The 20747-nt window shown below is 51.8% G+C and overlaps 1 protein-coding gene and 1 non-coding gene across 2 annotated transcripts; both read left to right on the top strand.

Annotated features, from left to right (window-relative positions):
* The first annotated feature begins 948 nt into the window (after positions 1-948).
* LOC129078001 (integrin alpha-X-like) lies at positions 949-19337 on the top strand. The gene is given in 31 exon segments (XM_054582616.1): positions 949-1068; positions 1645-1750; positions 2540-2643; positions 2942-3012; positions 3170-3284; positions 4930-5060; positions 5176-5321; positions 5564-5717; positions 6019-6169; positions 6375-6448; positions 6615-6744; positions 6837-6979; positions 7156-7251; positions 7253-7297; positions 7397-7606; positions 10599-10729; positions 10863-11020; positions 11152-11306; positions 12024-12155; positions 12243-12316; positions 12531-12672; positions 14917-15033; positions 15125-15204; positions 15319-15402; positions 17263-17341; positions 17451-17558; positions 17672-17755; positions 17960-18073; positions 18221-18322; positions 18586-18696; positions 19239-19337. Coding segments are annotated over 31 exon segments (3483 nt in total). The 5' UTR covers positions 949-1031.
* LOC129078149 (U4 spliceosomal RNA) lies at positions 4155-4288 on the top strand. The gene has a single exon (XR_008529937.1). It is a non-coding gene; the product is annotated as a U4 spliceosomal RNA (small nuclear RNA).
* Positions 19338-20747: the final 1410 nt, after the last annotated feature.

Raw genomic sequence — 20747 nt, 5'->3', positions numbered from 1 at the left:
CTCTTCATCGGCCCCTCTTTCTAGCTTCATAAAATATAAATCTGAAGGATAATCCTTTCCTCTGTCCTTAGGAAAAAATTGCATGACTTAAAGAGGGTGTCTGGGCCTGAGACCAGCTTCCCCTTCTTCTCTTTCCCCATGGCACTGACCTCATCGCTTGCTACTTCCCACCTCCCTCCCACTCTCCAGTTTCCATCTCTGATTTCCACAAAGTCCCTCCTGTGTAATGCCTCTTCCACATTTGCCGATCCCTTCTGAAACATGCTCCCCTGGAGTCAGGTGCATTCAAGATTTAGCTCAAGTGTGACCTCCTCCAGGATGCCTTGCCTGAACCACCCATTTCAGCCTGGGTAAGTTTCTCTGCAGTTAATGTGTTTCTCTTCATAGCAAAGTCATGCTGTTTACACATTTGCCTTCTCCACTGACCCCTCAGCTGGGACCTGTGGTTTGTGTTTCCTCTTCTGACAGAGGGCATGCACAACTGGCCTGAAGTTAGGCTTGTTGAATAAATAAGTGAATACCCATCCTGTACTCCTCCAAGGGCCCAGATGCTTGACTGCCTGACCCAGATGCTTGACCCAGAGGTTTCCAGGCCAGAAATGGAGGGCTCCCACCAGAGTATCCATTAGGGTCCTAACCCCACCCTGACTTCTTCCCTCTCTCTCTTCAGGTTAACTGGAGTTTTGAGGTCAAGCAGAACCTTCAGCCAGTACAACAAGGAAAATTGGGAGAGGTGGGGCAGAGCAAGGACTGGCATCCACACAAGTCTAGATTGGTGAGGCAAAAGAAGCAAGTCAAGTCATCTCTGGTCAGAAAGACTCCTGGATTGGAGTGTGTGGCTGCCTTGGCCCCTTTCTCTTCTCATCTTAGTCATATTCTCCACCCTCCACTTCTGAGTCATTCAGACAAGTTCCTTCTCTACCATCAAGCTCTTGACCACATCTCCGCTTACTTGTTCCCTTGGCATCTTGGAACATCCAGCCTTTCTCCAAAGCTCAGGAGCTTGGAAGCCCACGTCTGACCTTCTAGTCATGACCAGAACCAGGGCACCCCTTCTCCTGTTGATGGGTAAGCTGGGGGCCCTGATTAAGGGGGATGAAGGGATTAGGGTCCAGGTAAGAAGAGAGCTGAAAATGCACATGTTTTGGACTCAGACATTAGGAGAGGGATCTAGAGTTTGGGATCTGGAGTTCGTGGAGAGAGAGGAGGTTGAGGAATGAATTTGGGGGGAGTTTAAGAGATTCTCAGAAAGGCCAGTTTTGTGGACAATCCAGAGATTTCTCAAGTAGGCAGAACCTACTTAACTTTGTGCTCTGCCCACAACACCCCTTTGGTCTCAAGTTTTCCTGGACTCTCCCTCTTAGGAACACCAGGGTAAGGGTGGGATAGGCACATCTTTAGAGCTGGGGTGTTGCTTGGCAGAAATGGAGAATTCAAACTCGCCAGTAGGCCACTAAGTGAAGAGCTGTTTCTCGACCATCTGAAAGATAGAAGCAAGGCTGAAGAAGGTCCAAGCCTGGGAGTCCAGAAGACTAGGAGACACTGTGGCACTGGACCTGCAGGGGAGGCCAGGGGTTGAGCCTGGGGAGATGGAGCAGAAAGAAGACCCTTTTCCAAAGCTTCTCTCCTTACCCTCTTCTCCAGCCTTGACTTCCTCTCTCTGCTTCAACTTGGACACGGACAAGCCAACAACCTTCTCCATGAACAGTGCTGGGTTTGGACAGAGCGTCGTCCAGTACGCCAACTCCTGGTGAGAACCAAGTGGTGACTGACCTATGGCTCTCATCAAGTCCTCTCTCTGTTCAGGGTTCTGTTCCTCCCCTACCCCTCCCTTTATTCCAAGCTTTTCTTTCTGTCTGATAAGACAATTCCCCCAAGGCTATGAAAATTTGAACTGAAAGCAAAAGCTGTCTTACCATCTCAATTTTCACAGCTAACTTTTATTGAGCACTTACTAGGTGCTAGCACTGTGCCAAACACCCTTTATGTGGGTATTGATGTAGTCCTCAACTCAACAATTGTTGAGCACTTACTGTGTGTCTCAGGAGCCAGGGATACTCCAGAGAATAAAACAGACAAAAATCCCTCCCATGCAGAATTTAAGTTGTTACTAATCTCCACTTGACAGATGAGAAAACTGAAGCAGAGAGCTGAAGCAAACTTGCTGGAATAACAGTCCAACTTTAGCGTCCATAGCATAGTGGTTAGACAATTGTATAATTTATGAAGTGATCCCCCTGATAATTCTAGTATCCACCTGGCACCTTACAATATTATTGACTATATTCCCTATGCTGTACTTTACTTCCCTGTGACTACTCTGTAACTACCAATTTGTACTTCTCAATGCCTTCATCTTTTTCAGCCAGCTCCCTCACCCCCGTCTCGTCTGGCAACCCTCTGTTCACTGTATCTATGAGTCTGTTTCTGTTTTGTTTGTTTTGTTCATTAGATTCCACATATAAGTGAAATCATATGGTATTTGTCTTTGTCTGTAGTGCCCTTACTCTTAACTGCAGTGTTCTCTGTCTCTCCCCAGGGTGGTGGTTGGAGCCCCCCAGGAGATAAAAGCTGTCAACCAAACAGGAGGCCTCTATCAGTGTGACTACAGCACAGCCACCTGTCAGCCCATCTACCTGAAGGGTGAGTCACTGTTCCTCCCCGGGACCAAGGTCCAGGCTCCCATGTACTGTGGGGTCTGTGTGGGGCACAGGGGACCCAATCTCTAGCTTCATCTCTGTTTGTAAACCTTTACTCTCAGACAGGCTTCCTGAACCCCTTATGACCTCCCCACCCATTGCACCCCTGTAGCTCCATCAAGACCTGGAAGCCCCTTTCATGTGCCAGACCTCCTTGTCTCCCAGGGATGAGTTAACTCTTGCCCAGATGTATACAGTTTCCTCTGTCCTGAGGGTGACCACACACATATATGTCCCTTCAGTCCCCCCAGAGGCTGTGAACATGTCCTTAGGCCTATCCCTGACAGCTGTCACCAACCCCTCTCAGCTGCTGGTGAGTTGCCCCAGGTCACAGGAGCATCCTGGGGGAAGAGGTGGGGATCTGGGGCTGCTGGAGCTGGGGAATCTTGTGGAGGGTGGAGGTGCTAGAATAGGGGGGCTGGGTGGGAGAGAGACAGGCATCTCCTCCCACTAACCCCCTCTGTCCCCAGGCCTGTGGCCCCACTGTGCACCACTCATGCAAGGAGAACATGTACTTGACTGGGTTCTGCTTCCTGTTGGCCTCCGCTTCCAGGAATGTCCAGAGGCTCCCAGCTGCGCTGCAGGGTGAGTGTTTGGGCCACTGGGTCTTTAGAGGAGCCCACACACATCTGACTGGGGATGCAATGAGGCCTGACACACTCCTACCAGAGTAGATAAAAAAGACAGATCTGGGAAAAAAAATTTACTGGATTATGGAGAGGGTCAAACATGGGCTGTAGAGTCATGGCCTGCTTTCACATCATGCCCTATGACTGTCTCACTGTGGGACTTTTCCTCTGACCTTACCCTGCCTGAGCTTCAATTCCTTCATCTCTCAGATGCGTATAAATACACACCCAACACAGAGTAACATTAGATGTTCCATGGCCAGCGTTTAGCACAGTGCCTGGCATGTGGTAAGGGCTCAATTAATGCCAACTGCTATTATTTTTAGAGAGAAGAGAATCTGTTTTCACCCAGTGTACCCTGTGTGAAATGTATATGTGTTACATGCGCTCATGTATGCAGGTTGAGTCACAGGACCTCGCTTCCCCAGTGCTGAGGGGAATGGGAAATGCGGTGGTGAACCAGTGAGATCTTCAGATCCAGCTCACAGCAGACAGGGGCCCCTCCCTAGTTTCACATTCACACTCAGGCCCTTGGGGGAAATGACATCTGGCCACTGAATGAAGCGCCCGCCCCCTGTTTTAGCACCTTCAAGGTTCTAAATTTTACCACAGGCACTTCGGCTTTCTTGAGAACATCCAGGACTCCACCCTCTCTGGTGGGAGGCCTCTGGGGCAGAAAGGGAGAGCTGAGAGATGGGAGAGCTTCCTCTTCTGAGGACAGATTCTGTATTCACCTAGGAGGGGAGTGGGGTCCTGTATCTAAGCAGAGAAGAGAATAGGGCCAGTGTGCGGCTATTGTGAGAAGTAAGTTAAAATTATTTAACAAAGCTTTGCATAGTGGTAGTGTCATAGCCAATGCAGTTTTCCGAGGCTCATTGTTGCTACTTGAAAGCTTTTCCCAATACCTCACCATGACGACTTGAAATGCAGTCAGCATTGGCAATTAAAAAAATTATTTTTAAGATTTTATTTATTTATTTTTAGAGGAAGGGTAAGGGAGGGAGAAAGAGAGGGAGAGAAACATCAATAGGTTGCCTCTTGCACACCCCCAACTGAGGACCTGGCCCGCAACCCAGGCATGTGCCCTGACAGGGATTTGAATCAGCAACATTTCGGTTTGTAAGCCAGCACTCAGGCCACTGAGCCACACCAGCTGGGGCAGCTTTGGCAATTTTTGACTGTCTCTATGGAGACTGAATTTTAAAAAAATTTAATGAAAGTTCAGTTCATCACTGACCAAGGAGGAGAGGCCCTGGCCAGGGGCTGGGCCAGAATGGAGATGTTGTGGAAAGAGGTTTGGTGGGGCCCATGGAGAGGGGTACAGACCACTGAGGTAGAAGTCAGGGTGCGGCTTCTTACCATCTAGACTGGAAAACTTTCACTTTTTTTTATCAACCAGGCTGGCCATGCTGATGTGAGCTGCTGAATCTCAGATGTAGCTTCTTTGGAGGCTTAGAGGCTTTAGGGAACCTAGGGGCCCTGTTCTGGGCAGGGGTTAGGTAAACCCCTGGGGAAGAAGGGGTGGGTTCTTGTCACCAGAAGGCTGAGGTCCTGGGCTCTGGGAGTGTCCCTCAGAGGACTGGTGCCATCTCCTTCCCCAGAGTGCCCAAGGCAGGAGCAGGACATCGTCTTTCTGATTGACGGCTCAGGCAGCATTTCTTCCCAAGATTTTACCAAGATGCTGAACTTCGTGAAGGCTGTGATGAGCCAGTTCCAGAGGCCCAGCACCCAGGTGTGCCCTCAGGGCAGGGAAGGCCAGTGTGCAGGACCCGTTGGGGGGCTTGCAGGAGGCGTGCTGGGGGTTCTGGTGGAGTGACCTTGGTGCCAGCCCCACCCGCTTCTCCTAGTTCACCCTGATGCAGTTCTCCAGCACCGTCTGGGTTCACTTCACTTTTAAAGACTTCACAAACAACTCAAACCCACTAAGCCTGTTGGATTCTGTGTATCAGCTGAAAGGGTCCACGCACACAGCCACAGCCATCAGGAATGCCATGTGAGTCCTGACTTCTTCCAGGTCCTTTCCCACTGTGTCTGGTTTTCTTCTGGGCCTCATCGGGCTCCATGAAAAGGGACAGATGGGATTGATTTTCACCTGTGTTCTCCTCACAAAGCTGGGAGCCTCTGAGCAAGACCAGGGTCTCTCAGAGGAAGGGTCACCTCTTCATGCTCACAAAGACATCAGGGGCTGACAGCAGGTCTCTTCAATGGCCTCTGAATCCTCTTCTTCACTGACAGAAACCAACTATTCAGTGCTCCAAAAGGGGCCCGAAAGAATGCCTCCAAGATCCTCATTGTCATCACTGATGGGAGGAAAGAAGGCGACCCCCTGGGTTATCGGGATGTCATCCCCATGGCTGAGGCAGCGGGCATCATCCGCTATGCGGTCGGGGTAGGATGTGGCAACCCCCCCGCCCCCTGCCAATTCCTCTGAAGGCAACTTTTCTTTCAAGGACAGAAACCCCCAGCTCTCCCAGCTTCTACTACATTTCAGGATGAAAACTGGTTTAGCCTGGGGACCCAGATCTTTTCCCTTAAACTTCTGGCTGTTTTCTGAGCTCACTTTTCTCTCCAGTACATTGGGTAAAATAATATTGACCTGGCAGTGTTATTAGAGGACATCAGTACCCAGAAAGTGGTAGGCACGTTAGATTTGTGGTTATTTTCACTGAGTGGGTTTTTGTTGGGGACAGGTGGGATCTGCGTTTCAAAATACGCATTCCTGGAGGGAATTGAATGACATTGCATCAAGGCCCTCCAATGAATACATATTTAAAGTGGACAACTTTGATGCTTTGAGAGACATTCAAAACCAACTAAAAGAGAAGATCTTTGCCATTGAGGGTAAGTCAGGGATGGAACTACTCATTTCAGAAACCCTCTTTTGATAAGTGCCTTTCCTTCTTGAACTTAGACTTCCTGGTCATGGGCATGAACACCTCCTTTTGCGTATTAATCTTCAACAAGAGATCCTCTAAAAGCTTAGGTGTCTTCAGACTTGGCAAAGCCTGTCTTCCCCCTGGAACCCAAGTGTCATGGCTTCCCCTAGGTACACAGACCACACGCAGTAGTTCCTTCGAATTCGAGATGTCCCAGGAGGGCTTCAGCGCTGTGTTCACACCTGTGAGTGGGGTCCCTTTCAGGCCACTGATGTAGGATGAGGGAAGGCAGGGAGGAGGGAAGCTGCAGGTAGATGACATGTGAGTAAGGGGAGTTGGTGGCAGCGATTGCTTTGGAAATGCATCTCTTCTCGCTCCCCTCGCTCAGCCCCAGAATCCTTTCTCTCCAGGAGGGACCAGTTCTGGGGGCTGTGGGAAGCTTCAGCTGGTCTGGAGGTGCCTTTGTATACCCCCCAAATATGAGCCCCACCTTCATCAACATGTCTCAGGAGAATGTGGACATGAGGGACTCTTACCTGGGTGAGAAAAGGCTTTGGTTGTGAAAGCGGGCGGGAGGGGCAGGAGCCCGAGGCCAGAGGGCGAGCCTTTGCGCTGAGGCCTGGCCCCCTCAGGTTACTCCATCGAGCTGGCCCTTTGGAAGGGGGCGCAGAGCTTGGTCCTGGGGGCCCCCCGCCACCAGCACACCGGGAAGGTTGTCATCTTCACCGAGGTGTCCAGGCAATGGAGACCGAAGGCTGCCGTCGCAGGGACCCAGGTTGGGTGTGGAGGAACGTGAGGGTGGCAGGGTCTCCAGGGCTGGAGAGGGAGGAGATGAAGGGATTTGGGGCTTGTGGAGCGGGAGGTCCCGGTGCCTGGGGAGAGGCGGAACTTGGCCCAGAGGGGCCCCTCTGGGCGGGGGCAGAAAGGGTGACTTCAGTCTCTGCCCTCCAGATTGGCTCCTACTTTGGGGCCTCCCTCTGCTCCGTGGACGTGGACAGAGATGGCAGCTCCGACCTGGTCCTCATCGGGGCTCCCCATTACTACGAGCCGCCCCAGGGGGGGCCAGGTGTCTGTCTGCCCCTTGCCCCGGGCGGTAAGTGGCTGCTAAGGAGACCTGGGCTGGGTGGGCCTGGGTGTGGGGGGAGCCTGGGAGTTGCCCAGGCCAGGGACTCGCATGGGATTTGTTCTGCAGAGAGCGAGGTGGCGGTGTGAGGTCACTCTCCGAGGGGAGCAGGGCCACCCCTGGGGACGCTTCGGGGCAGCCCTGACCGTGCTGGGGGACGTGAATGGGGACAAGCTGACGGACGTGGCCATCGGGGCCCCGGGAGAAGAGGAGAACCAGGGTGCTGTCTACCTGTTTCATGGAAGCTCGGGACTGGGCATCAGCCCCTCCCACAGCCAGGTGAGGCCCCGTTGCAGACCCTGTCACTGCAACAACCCTCTCCTTGCTTCCCCCGTCTTCCACACTGCCACCGAGAAAATTCTCTGTTTTCACATGTCCTTTGCCCACCGCTGGGCATCCTAGAGGCAGCAAACACAATCTATGGAATTCTAGAAATGGAAATATTGACTGGTGCATTCTCTGCTTTCTATAGAGACTTGATACTTGAGCAGGTTCTCCACCCAGGGCTTTGAATCCCCCGGCAGCTTGACGAGGTACGTAGGCCAGGCATTAGCAAGCACGTTTTAGAGGTGAAATCTGAGGCCTGGAGAAGATAAGTGCCTTGACTTGTCCAAGGTTTGCAGTGGATCAGGGATGGTGATGAGAGAGGTTCCAGTCCTCTGACTTCTAACCCACTGGCCCAGTGTCTTGGTGGCTCCCTGTTGCCCATCAGTGTAGGTCTGGTTGCTCGGCCCGCCTGTCCACTCACCCCTGCGTCTCCCCGGACGCTGCATGACTTCATTCCCCGCCGCCAGGAACCCTGCCAAACGCCCATCTACGCACGAGCCCTCATCCAGCGGGGCAGTGTTCCCTGAGAAGCGAGGGCTGCTTCCCTCGGCAGAAGTCAAGGAAGCCCCCATTAAAACATAGACGAAGGATCTGAGTAGACCTTTCTCCAAACATGATACACTAAGGACCAACCTGCCCATGAAAATGCTGAACAGCATTAGTCGTCAGTCATCAGCACAATAAAGCCACAACGAGACACCGCTTCACACACCCTGGGGTGGCTAGGATGAAAAGGACAGATAGTAACAGGGTGGGGATGTGGAGAATTTGGAGCCCCCGTATACCGCTAGTGGGAATGGGAAATGGCACAGCTGCTTTGCAAAAACAGTCCTCCAGAGGTGAAACACTGGAGTTTACAAAGGTAAACACTGAAGCTGTAGGACCCAGCAATTCCACCCAAGAGAACTGAAAACGCACTCACACAAAGAGTTACACACAAACTGTCCACAATAGCACTATTCACAAAAACCCAAAGGTGAAAACGACCCAAATGTCCATCTACTCCTGAACAGCTAAATAAAAGGCGGTATAGCCATACGATGGAATATTATCCAGCCCTAAACAGAAATGGACTGACACACGCTACATAGACATAAAACTTGAAAACATTATGCTGAGTGAAAGGAGCCAGGCACAAAAGACCACTCCTTGTAAGATTCCACTTACATGAGATCTCCAGAATAGCCAACCCACAGCGACAGGAAGTAGGTTAGTGGTTGTCTGTGGCCGAGGGTGGAGGGAAACGAGGGGCAAAGGGGTGACTGCTAAAGAGTAGGAGGTTCCTTTCTGGGGTGATGAAAATGTCCTAAAATTGATCTGTTGATGGCTGTATAAGTCTGTGAATATCCTGAACAACACTGTGCTGTATACTTTAAAAGGGTAACTTGTACAGCACGTGAGTTATATCCCAAAAAGCTGTTAGGTACAAGAGTCACAGGAGATCCCTGAAGCTCTGCCGCTTCCCAGCTATGTGATCTTGGTCACTACTCAGCTGCCTGTGCTGAGCTTCCAGATGCGTACAATGGTGGTAACAATAAACCTTATAGGCTGCTGCTGTGAGGTTCAAATGAGTTAGTGCATATATGTACCTATAGTACATATATAGCACACCTATACATATGTGCCTGGCCATAATAGATGTTACATTATAATCAATTATTGTTGATGCCATTTAACAACCGAATAGGGTTTTAGAGAACTTGGAACTATAAGCAGAGGGTGAAAGGCTTTGTTGAGAATCATGAGAGTCCACCTGTTGCCATGAAACTCCCTGCGGTTCACACCAACTTCTTCAACTTCCCTTTGCTGCACCGGCTCAGAGGCACTTCTATGTCGACCCGTGAGTGCTAGTGTTTCCTGGGTTATACCCACGAGGCCTGATTCCAAGAGGAGGCCCTTCCAGATCCACGGCCAATCATGGTCGTCCTTCCGCACCACGAGGCGTATCTCACCGCACACTTGACCGGGAAAGTCTGGCCTTGCGCCCCAGGGTCCCACACACCAGCGTGAGGATATGGAGGCGAAACCAGTGTTCCTGAGGGCAAGGCCACTTGACTGCATCTGTGCGGTTCCTGCACCCCTTTTCCTCTCTGTACTCCCTTGGTAATTGGTAACTTTTTCTTTTCTTTCCTATTACTGCTCTTAATGCCTGCCAGTCCCAGCAATGCCCAAAGACTGAGAGGGCACGTCCTCCCAGGGGCTGCTCATTCCAGGAGCGATGGAAATAAAGGAGAAGGGACCCACAGGGGACGCAGGTGCACAGAGTGTGTGTTTGGGAGCAGCCACTCCCCATCCCAACTGGATCCCTCCTTGTCCTCTAAAGAGACAGGGAGCAAAAAGGGGCCTTGGGCATGGGGTTGGAGGGTCAGATTTCAGGTCTGGAGTTGGCCCGTTAAAGGCTGTGTGGCCTTGGCACTGTCTGCGAAGAGGAAGGTGGGGCTGGACGATTTCTGAGGTCCCTTTCAGCCCCAGTGCTCGTCATCATCAGCACGTAACTAGTGACCACGTTGCAGGTGCTGTACTAAGAACTATGTGAATTAGTTCATTTGCTACTCACAGCTGAACTCTGCGGTACTATTATCCCCGTGTGAAAGGTGAGGAAGATGAGGCCTAGCAAGATTGAACTCAGGCCCCAGGCCCCATGGCTGGGAAGCGGAGGAGCCGGCATTGGAACCTGAGACTAGATGAATGAGCAAATGAAATTCAGGTCACCAGGCCAGTCTTTCCATCTCCACTTCTTCCGTCATGTCTTAGGAATCTTTCCTTTTCTCTAGTCACCTTTGCCCCACCCCACGTCCTCTTTTTCGGGCACTTTTCTTGGTGGTCTCTTCTCACGACTCGCCATTCGGTCTCCCACATTCCTACTTCCCCATTCCTCTTGTTGCCGATTTCCACGTTGTTCCTCTGGCCCCTCAAACCGGCTTGCCTTTCCCTCTCTGTCCAGAGGATCACAGGATCCCAGTTCTCCCCCAGACTCCAGCATTTTGGGCAGTCGCTGAGTGGGGGTCAAGACCTCACCCTGGACGGACTTGTGGACCTGGCCGTGGGTGCGCAGGGGCACGCGCTGCTGCTCAGGTGAGAGGCCCCTGGCTCAGGCACACCCCAGGTGGCCCCTGGGTCTACCCTAGGACACCAGCCTCCACACTCCCATCCCAGGTTGCCCTCCTGAGACCCAGGGCTTGTCCTCAGCTCAGCACTCTGCCCACAGGACCAGGCCTGTGCTGAGGGTGTGGATGAACATGTACATAACACCTGCAGAGATCGCTAGGCCTGTGTACGAGTGTCAGGGGCTCACGTCCTCTGTCCAGGATCTGGGTGATGCCAATGTCTGCCTTCATGTTTATGAAAGTCCCAAGAACCGGCTGGGTGAGTCCTCTCTGACTCGGGACAACCTGCTCCCTGGAGCCCTCCAGCTCAGGACTCCTGCCGTGCCCTTTTGCCCGCCTGGGGAGTTCCTGGCTCTCTCAGCCCTCCCCATTCCCTACGTGCCCCTGTAGGCGACCTCCAAAGCTCTGTGACCTTTGACTTGACGCTTGACCCCGGTCGCCTGAATCCCCGTGCCATTTTCAAGGAGACAAACACTCGGAGTCTCACTCGTGTCAGAGTTCTTGGGCTGGGACAGCACTGTGAGGATGTGAAGTTGCTCCTTCCGGTGAGGGGGTCTCGGAGGCCGGGGCGGGAGGCGATTCTGAGGCTGGCAGTGGGCTCGGCGGGGAAAGGACGAGGCGTGTCCCGGTCCTCCCGCTGGTTCAGCAGCAGCATGGCACCTTGTGTGCAGGAGGGGCTTAACATTGGATAGCCGAGTGAGCGAGTGTGTTAGCAGGTGAGCGAACGAGTGAGTGGATGGGCTGGCTGCAACTGCCGGAAATCACTCAGCTGGACTTCAGAAGAGTGTGGCTGCTTCAGAGATCTACTGGGCAGTGGGCTGGGATTCTCGTATCGTGTTGTTCCTTTGACACAGACCCTGCCCTAGGTGCCAGGGACACAGCAGGGGACGAAACAGTCCATGCCCAGAGGGAGTGGTGGAGAAAAGGCAAAAACGATTATCAAGTTTCTAGATAACAGGCATCAGGCTAGGCAGGGAGGCAAAGCCAGGGAGAGAAGGGAGGGGTGTCCAGAGGCCTCCTGGAGCAGAGGAAGTCTGAGAAGACCCTGACCAGAGTGAGCCCGTGGGAGGCCGGGGGAAGGGGAGCCGAGGCAGAGGACAATCACAGCAGAGGGTTCTCACGGCAGAATCAGCGACGAATGTTTAACGAGTGCAGGTAGGCGTCATTGTCGCCCCATTTTACACACGAGGAGATGGGACACGGCTAGCGATTGTGAGGGCGCCTTCTTTAGCCACCTGCTCTTTTCGCTGTCTGCCTTCTAGGCTTGTGTGGAAGACGCTGTGACGCCGATCGCCTTGCGTCTCAATTTCTCCCTGGTGGGCAAGCCCATCTCCTCCTTCAGAAACCTCCAGCCTATGCTGGCTGCGGATGCCCCCACATACTACACGGCCTCTGTGAGTCCTGGTGTTGGGCTCTTCGGGAGGCAGTGGAGGTGTGGACTCCAGACCTTGGAGAAAACCCCGTTTTGCCTTCCCTCTCAGCTCCCCTTTGAGAAGAACTGTGGAGCTGACCACGTCTGCCAGGATGACCTGGGCATCTCCTTTGGCTTCTCAGGGTGAGCTTCCACCTCCGTAGACCTGCCCCGGTGTCCCAGCCCCACTCCTGGAACCGAAAGCTCCTGCTTGGCTATCCCTAAGGCTTCTATCCTGTGCTCAGAAGCCAGACATCCTACCCGCCGTGCCTCCCCACCTCCCCGCTCTGTGTTTTATCCCAGACCATCTCTGGCCCCAGTTGCAGAACCAACCCCCGCCCTCTACCCCAACACCTAGCTTGAAGACCCTGGTGGTGGGGAGTAACCTGGAGCTGAACGTGGAAGTGAAAGTATGGAATGACGGCGAGGACTCCTACGGAACCACAGTCACCTTCTCCTACCCACGTGGGCTGTCTTACCGACGTGTGGCAGGGATCCAGGTATTATTGCCCCTGGGGAAGGAAGCAGCTTAGGTCTGGAGATCAGCAGAGACTTCCTGTGCTGGGTTCAACGCTCAGGCTGGGGCTGCCATTGCTTAGCAGCCTCCGATAAAGCAAGAGGTCTGGCCTGACCGTGGTTGGATAGATAGGGTTGTGCTCTCTGGGGCTTGCCTCAGCTCATGTTGTGTTCATTTCTGGGCATCACATTGTTAAGGACGCTGACTATCAGGAATGAGTTCCCAGGAAGCTGCTAATGTGGAGAGAGAGGGAGCCCTGCCTCCAATGTCTTTGTATTCCACATCATATCGACATCCTTCTTTTAAAAGAAAACACGTCTTGGCCTTCAAATATTTTAAAACACTGTCCCGTTCAGTTAATTGGTTACACTAGCAGGAGCGTTCAACACCTTGGCGTCTCCGCACCGCACTGGAGGAAGAGTTGCCCTGGGCCGCACACGAAATGCACCGCGACGCATAATCACAAAAAAAAACCTCATAATGTTTTAAGTGAATTTACGATTTTGTGTCGGCCGCATTCACAGCCATCCTGGGCTGCGTGCAGCGCAAAGGCCGTAGGTTGGACACCCCTGAGAGTCTAGATTGTGTCCTGGCATACTTTTTCTGTAACGGGCTAGGAAATAAATATTTCAGCTTTGTGGGCCACACAGTATCTTTCACATCTACTCAGCTCTGCTGCTGTAGAGCGAAAGCTGCCTGCCATCGACAATATGTAAATGAATGGGTATGGCTGCGTGCCAATAAAGATGCATCTGTAAAGGTTGGTGGTGGGCTACCGTGCAGCGATCCCTGTTCTAGAAGACAGAAGTAGGACCATGGCAGTCACAGTGGAACCGATTTGTAACAAAAATTTTATGAAAAATGTTAGACATTTACAAAAGTAGGGAGTAGATCAACGTACCTCTCAAAAACTTGTCACCGAGATTCATCGGTTATCAACGTTTTGCTACACATATTTCATCTGGCTTTTTTCCGCCTCTTTGCTGAAGCATCTGAAGACAAACCCCAGACGTCACGTCACTCCTCCCTATTTCACCATATAGCTCTGGACGGTCCCCACGTCCTGCATGACCCAGTGCCAATTTCACACCCTATGAAATGAATGATTCCTTGGTGTGGAGACCATAATAAAATTTCTTTAATTGCCTCAAAAGCATCTTTTACGCCTAATTGATTTGAACCAGCATATCAACTAGATCTACACGTTACGTTTGGCTGGTTGGCCTCTTACGTCTCTCTTTGGCTAGTATTACCAATAAGACCATATTCTGATTAACATTTGAAGGAATGCACTAGAAATGGCAAGGCCTAGCTGCATGTGGGGTGAGTGCCCTATCATTGAAAGTCCTTCTAGATGTATCAACCAAATGCAATATGTGCAGATCTGTTGGGTATTTACTTTACAAATGAGCTGCTAAATAACTTTTTGGAGACAAAGTAGGGAGGGCTGAACGTGACCTGGATATTAGCCGATATTAAGGAGTTATTGCTAATTTTGTGGGGTGGCATTTGTTGAGTCTTGAGGTTATGTTAAAAAATATCCTTATCTGGCTATTGTGGGTGGCATTTGTTGGTTGTGTACATGGAAGCATTTCTGAACGAAACGGTGTGATATCCGAAATGTGCTTCAAATTGTCGAGAAAAAAGAAATTAAAAGGTGGAGAGCAGCTGAATTAAACAAAAAGGAGCCCTGAGCAGTGTGGCTCAGTTGGTTGGGTGTCGTCCGGCAAAGCAAAAGGTCACCGGTCTGATTCCCGGTCAGGGCACATGCCCTGGGTTGCGGGTTTGGTCCCCAGTCATGGAGGTTTTTTTTGTACGAGAGGCAACCAATGGGTGCTTCTCCCTCGCGTCGATGCTTCTCTCCCTCTCTTTGTCCTTTCCATCCCCTCTTCCTAAAAAGTAATTAAAAAGTAGAAAAATGTTGGTAATTTAAGCTGAGTGATAGGTACATGGGGTTGATTTATCTAGCCTCCCTTCCTTTTAGAACGTTTGCCCATTTCTGTAATAGAAAGCCTTTTAAACATACCAATAAATAAAAGGGGGGCAACTTTAATAAATCTGAGATGTCTCCATTAGGAAAAGTTCGGGCAGATAGTGTCTAAATTCTAAGGACGTTTTAAAAACATGACCTTGGGGTGGAATCCACGAAACTGTCACTAACTTTACGGAGTCTCTCTGGAACACTTAACAAACGCTCACCTGCCTATTTTCACCTGCCCTTGCTTAGAGCCAGGGGCAGTCACGCTCCCTGCACCTGACCTGTGACAGCACCCCAGGCCGAGGCCAGGACACCTGGAGCACCCGCTGCAGCTTGAAACACCTCATCTTCCGCGAGGGTGCTCAGGTCAGCTTTATCTCCCACTTCCCTGCCCCACCCGGGCTCACCTGCTCGGTGACCCTCCCGCTCCCAACCCCCGTGCCTGCCTCTTCCTCAGATCACCTTCATGGCCACCTTTGACGTCTCCCCCAAGGCCACGCTGGGAGACCGGCTGCTTCTAATGGCCAACGTGAGCAGGTGAGCGGGGCCAGGTGCGCAGGGCCAGGTGAGCGGTGCCAGGCTCGGGGCAATGCCCCCTCGAGCCCAGCCTCCTCTTCAGGAGCCCTTGGTAATGGCTCCTCCTTTCTCCAGTGAGAATAACACCCCCAGGACCAGCAAGACCACCTTCCAGCTGGAGCTCCCGGTGAAGTACGCTGTCTACACCGTGATCAGCAGGTGCCACACCAAGACCTGAAAAGGGTTCTTCGGCATCATTCTGAGGGGGCTCAGGGAGAGTCTCCGTCCCTGTGGCCACTGAACATCTGGGACATTTAGGTTTTATCGTTACCCTTTCAGTCGTTAGGTGGTAGCTGCTAGTACCACGGACTAATCAGTCATCGCGTGTTTATTGTGGGCTAGCTATGACAATAAGAACTGTGATATTATCGGTACACTCTACATTTGATAGAGCTTACGGCTCTCAGAATCCTTTCTCCAAAGCCCCAAGGTTGCCCTGGATTCCGTAAGAGATAGGAGAGATGTCTCTGTCTTCAAGGTTTTTACAGCCTTATTGGGGAGCAAGGTTATTCTGCAGCCTGAGGCTATGTGAATTTCTAGGGGCCTCCTGTCAGGGGAGGCCTCAGCTAAACATTGACAGGTTCTGTGGCATGGGGCTTGGCCCTTGGCTTTTGGGTGGGACAGTTCTTCATCGCAAAGAACAGTTTTACAACTCGCAGGGCTTTCAGAACCACTCCTCCTGCCGTCCCCGTCCCCTTTGGGAAGGATAGGGAGAAATAACCTGCCTGCTTCCGAGGCGGGGTGTCAAGGAAGAGCTGACGGTGCTGTCCAAGGAGAGGTAAATGAGGTGTTTGAAACTGGGAGTCAAGTGGTTGGGCAGACACCTTCCCAGCGTTTGCTATGTTTCAGGCACAGTGTCCTGGTAGCTTTCCATAAATTTAATTGACTTTGACAAAGACTTATTGAGCCTCTATTATGTGTAATCAAAAGCACACAGAACCCCCTGCCCTTGTGGGAGGTATGCACTGGCGGTATGTAATAGGCCCATGTGACTGAGCCTGGTATACTCCCCCGCTACTTGCACAGGGTGTCTCGTTGCATGTCCTCCTCCTGCCCAGAGCGTCACCCGTCATTCACACCCGCACACTGGGGTCTCTCAGCCGCCCAGCCAGTTGCATGCTCTGAGCACGTTCGCCGGAGCTTGCGCTGGGCTTAGCACACCGTGCAGGGCGCTCACAGGAAGAGCACACCACGTCTAAGCATGTGTGGCCCTACAGCTCAGCTGTCCTCTGCAGATGTGACTCGGTGGGAAGGGCCATCAGGGGGGCGCTCAGGACGAGAGTGGGCATTTTGGGGGAGCCCACTGGCAGAGCAGGGGTGTGACTTCAGAGTAGGAGTGTAGTCTAGACTTTGGACTGTGCAGGCAAAGGTCAGGTCCCCAGGGGACAAGGCAGAACAGAGGTGGAATCTGCTGCCCATGTGAGGGGCCAGGTTGGCCATTGGGTCTTCAGGCATGGGCCTCGGCCGGCCTGAGGAGGCGCTGTTCACTGAAACGCAGTGAAGAGCCCGCTGTGGGCTCTCCCCCACCTCTAAGCCCCAGGCCCAGAGCAGCCAAGGAAGCAGCAGAGAAGGGCCCTAAGGAAGGCCGTGGCAGACCAGGCAGGCGCAGCGACCAGCAGACTTGTCAACAGCGCCAGCCCGAGTCTCCCCGAACCTGTGCTGTGTCCCACACGACCAACCACACCCTGCATGCCCGTGATGGCCTGGGAGGAAAACAGGCACAGTAACAGGCTGCCACTCCCCCAGGGAGTCAGTCAGGGGCCTAACTCTCGGTCCCTTTCACAGCACCCCCTGCCCAACCCCACCTTGGCGGTTTCCTCTGCCGGCAGCTTCCGCAAGCACTTTGCATCCAGCCTGAAGCCCAGCCCTGCCCCCTAAACCTTCCCAGTACCCCAAGTCAGCCTCGTTCCAGGGTACCCCAAGACCCCACTGACCACCTGTCCTGTCATGCTCTCAGCCAGAGCCTCCTCAGGGGGCCCCCATGGGCTTCAAATCCACCCATGCCTCTTCTCTCCCCAGCCATGAAGAGTCCACCAAGTACTTCAACTTCTCTGCCTCGGAGGAGAAGGGAAGCAGCGTGGCCCAGCACAGATACCAGGCGAGTGATGGCGACTCAAGAGCGTGGCCTGGGGCGTGGCCCGGGAGCCCAAGGCTGGGGAGGGATGTGGGATTTGGTGTGGTGTTTGCCTTCACTGCCCTCTGTACAGGTGAACAACCTGGGACAGAGGGACCTGCCTGTCAGCGTCAACTTCCTGGTGCCCGTGGAGCTGAACCAGGTGGCTGTGTGGACAGGGGTGACGATCCTCCACCCCCAGGTACTCAAGGACTGTGCATGGCTCCTTCACTAATGCCCTCTGCCCGGATTTCTTGTGTCCCTCATGAGTCTCTGATGTCCCCACTGAGGTGCTTGCTCTCTGTGTCTTCCTAGAACTCACCCATTCAGTGCTCTTCAGAGAGAAGATTGCCCACAGAGTCCAACTTCCTGACCCACATTCAGAAGAATCGTGTGCTGGTGAGGAGGGCTCTGGCTGCCCCCACTTGAAGCCACTCGTCAGGGGAATTTAACTCAGGAATCCGTGTGACATTCAGGTGGCTGTCTGCTGAGCAGCTCTCCTGAATTCCGATGCGGCTGCTCCCCTTAAATCAGACAGCTTAATGCTATCCTCTGCCTTCAGACCCTTCTGTCTCTGGCCTGATGCTACTTCTCAGCCCCTAGGACTGCTCCATTGCTGACTGCCTGAGGTTCCGCTGTGACATCCCCTCCTTCGGCATCCAGGAGGAACTTGACTTCATCCTGCAGGGCAACCTCAGCTTCAGCTGGGTCAGCCAGGTGTGTAGGCCCAACAGCGGAGTCCCTCCCCCCAGACTCAGGTGGTACCTGATATGTCTGTGCCCATCCTCCATCAAGCTAGGATGTTTCTCTGACTCTGAGCTTCCCCCAGATCTAGTTCCCCAGCTCTCCCGCTCTCTTTCACAGACATTGCAGAAGAAGATATCGGTCGTGAGTGTGGCTGAAATCGTATTCAACAGATCTGTGTATTCCCAGTTTCCAGGACAGGAGGCATTTTTGAGAGCCCAGGTAGTGACTGTGGTAGACAGTAGCCTGGTTGGTGAGAGCGCTTCTTACGCTGAATCTGTGATGCTGGGTGGTGAGCTCACAAGCCCTGAGGGAGGAAGGGCGAATGTCCCTGGGTGGGGCACTTGCACCTAAACTCATGAGCGCTTCTGTATCTCTGCTCTTGGGGTTTGGCCCGGGGAAGCAGAGGAGAAAGTTAGAGGTCGGAGAACCTGGGTAGAGTCTGGGACAGCAAGAGGCCTGATACTTTCTGATCCCCAAATCAGATGGAGATGGTGCTAGAAGAGTATAAGGTTTATGATCCTATCCCCCTCATTGTGGGCAGCTCTGTGGGAGGACTGCTGCTGCTGGCTCTCATCACAGCGACACTCTACAAGGTAAGTGTGTTCATCCTACTCTTGACACTATAAGCATTTGTTTTCATTCCTTACAGTATAGGAAAGAGCTCACCATGGAGTCGGGTGCATATTCTGGCTAAGTTACTGCATGTGAGAGATTAGCTATGACATCAGCAGTCCCTAACTGTCCCCCACATTTGTGCTTTTCTATCTGATTTTCAGGCCTTCTCTGGTCTCTCTGACTTTGTCTCCCACTCTTCTCTGCTTTACTACTTGTTTCCCTTGACAACAAAGTGAAACATAAAAAAGCACCACCGTAGATTTGGTATTGACATCACCAGATTCATTCTGTGACTAGGCAAGTGACTTGTCTACACTGGATCTTGGTTTCTTTCTTAATGTAATTCTACCCATTTCACATAACTATGTAAAGTCTAAATGTCACAATGTATATAAAGGTATTACTGCATTGCCTGAACATAGTAGGGGTTCCAGAAATGGTGAATCCCTCCCTTTCCCCATAATCTTTTTCTTCCTCTTCCACTGGACTTCCTGATTTTCCTCTCCTTCCTCTCCTACAGGTCGGCTTCTTCAGGCGTCAGTACAAAGAGATGATGAAAGAAGCAAATGGATAAGCTGCCCCAGAAAATGGGACATCAGATCTCCAAACTGGCCAATAAAAAACTGCGTCCTGCTCTCTTGTGGACCTGCTCTGTGCTGAGAGGTTTCTTGGCCCTTTTATTCTCACTCATGCCAGGCTTGAGAGGGAGGGAAATGTTTCACATAAGGAAGGCTGGGATCAGGCTGCTTTCTTCTCTTTGAGAGGATGCTGTTTATTTGCACAAAGTGTCTTGCCTGGGAAGGACCATTTATCTTGTCAAGGCTCCAACTGGAAACTCTAGGACAGAATCCTTGCCATGACCCCCCACTCCCAGAGCACTTGACTTGAAATTTCTACCTGGATACATGGGCAATAGTCTCGGGCTCCATTCTCCTTTCCTCCAATAGCCACCAATGATCTTTCTAAAATACAGTATTGACCAAGCCACTCATCCTTACCCATCTTCAGTGGCTCCCTGTTAATCACAGGATAACATTTGAACTATTCAGTCCTGTTCGATTTTCCAGGAGGTAGGCTTTGAAGCACAGAGTATGAGACGTTCTCTGCTTTTCTGTCATCCTCATTTCTAGTAAAATACTATCAGTACCAGCTCATAACTTTGTCTTTGGAATCTCAGTCCAGGTTTCCCCAATGGAGTTGGGAATAAAATGCCTTCACATTAGAATTTGTAAGCTTGGCTTTGAGCATTGGTTGGCATTGCCAGCCATGAGGGAAGAGCGGCCTCCTCCCCCTGGAGGGGCATTGCCCCAATTCCCCTTTGGCTCACCCCACTTCAGGATCTCTTAGAGATTAAAAGAGGCTAAGGTCGCTTCTACTTTTTGAGGCTCTAAAGGTAGCAAATGAATAAATGCCAGAACATGATGATAAAAATTGTGCATTTTAAATATTTGCATTAGCAAATTAATATATTGCACAAAAAGATGTATGTGCCTTTATTGGGAAACATGTCAAAGGTCTAAAATTAATGCGTAATGTGGATGTGGGTCCTGGAAATGATGCCCATGGTGTTCCCTAATCACGGTAGACTCTGGTCAGCCCTGAGGTCTGCAGCCAGGACAAGACAGTTAAACAGATTAGGGGTTATAAACTTCCCTTATTGGGGGCAACCTGACCTCTTAATCTACTTGCTTCATTCTCCGGGGTGTCACTGATAGGAAACAATAGGGCTGTGGGGGAGGGGAGGTCCAGGAGAAGGGGCAGACCTCAGTGGCTGCTCTTTCAGCTGGAAAGGTCATTGGAGTGAACCAATACAGATGTTTCTTAGAGATCCTGAGATGTGTTGACATTGTTTACATATGATTAGTGATTGGAGAGCACTTTGAAGTCCTATACACGGACCTGCTCCCTCCAATAAGGCCATTCTTATTGTGCCAACCATCTCAGTATAAAGCCCAAGGTAGTGCTTGGCACTGAGCTGGGAGTCAACACATCCCTGCCCTAGAGAGATCCCCCTGTTGCTACCACCACA

This window comes from Pteronotus mesoamericanus, unplaced genomic scaffold (assembly GCF_021234165.1).
Source record: "Pteronotus mesoamericanus isolate MK-2021 breed Mesoamerican mustached bat unplaced genomic scaffold, CSHL_Meso_final contig_72, whole genome shotgun sequence".
Classification (NCBI taxonomy): Eukaryota; Metazoa; Chordata; class Mammalia; order Chiroptera; family Mormoopidae; genus Pteronotus; species Pteronotus mesoamericanus.
The sequence above is the reverse complement of the archived record's forward strand: the minus strand, read 5'-3'. Positions and strand labels throughout refer to the sequence as shown.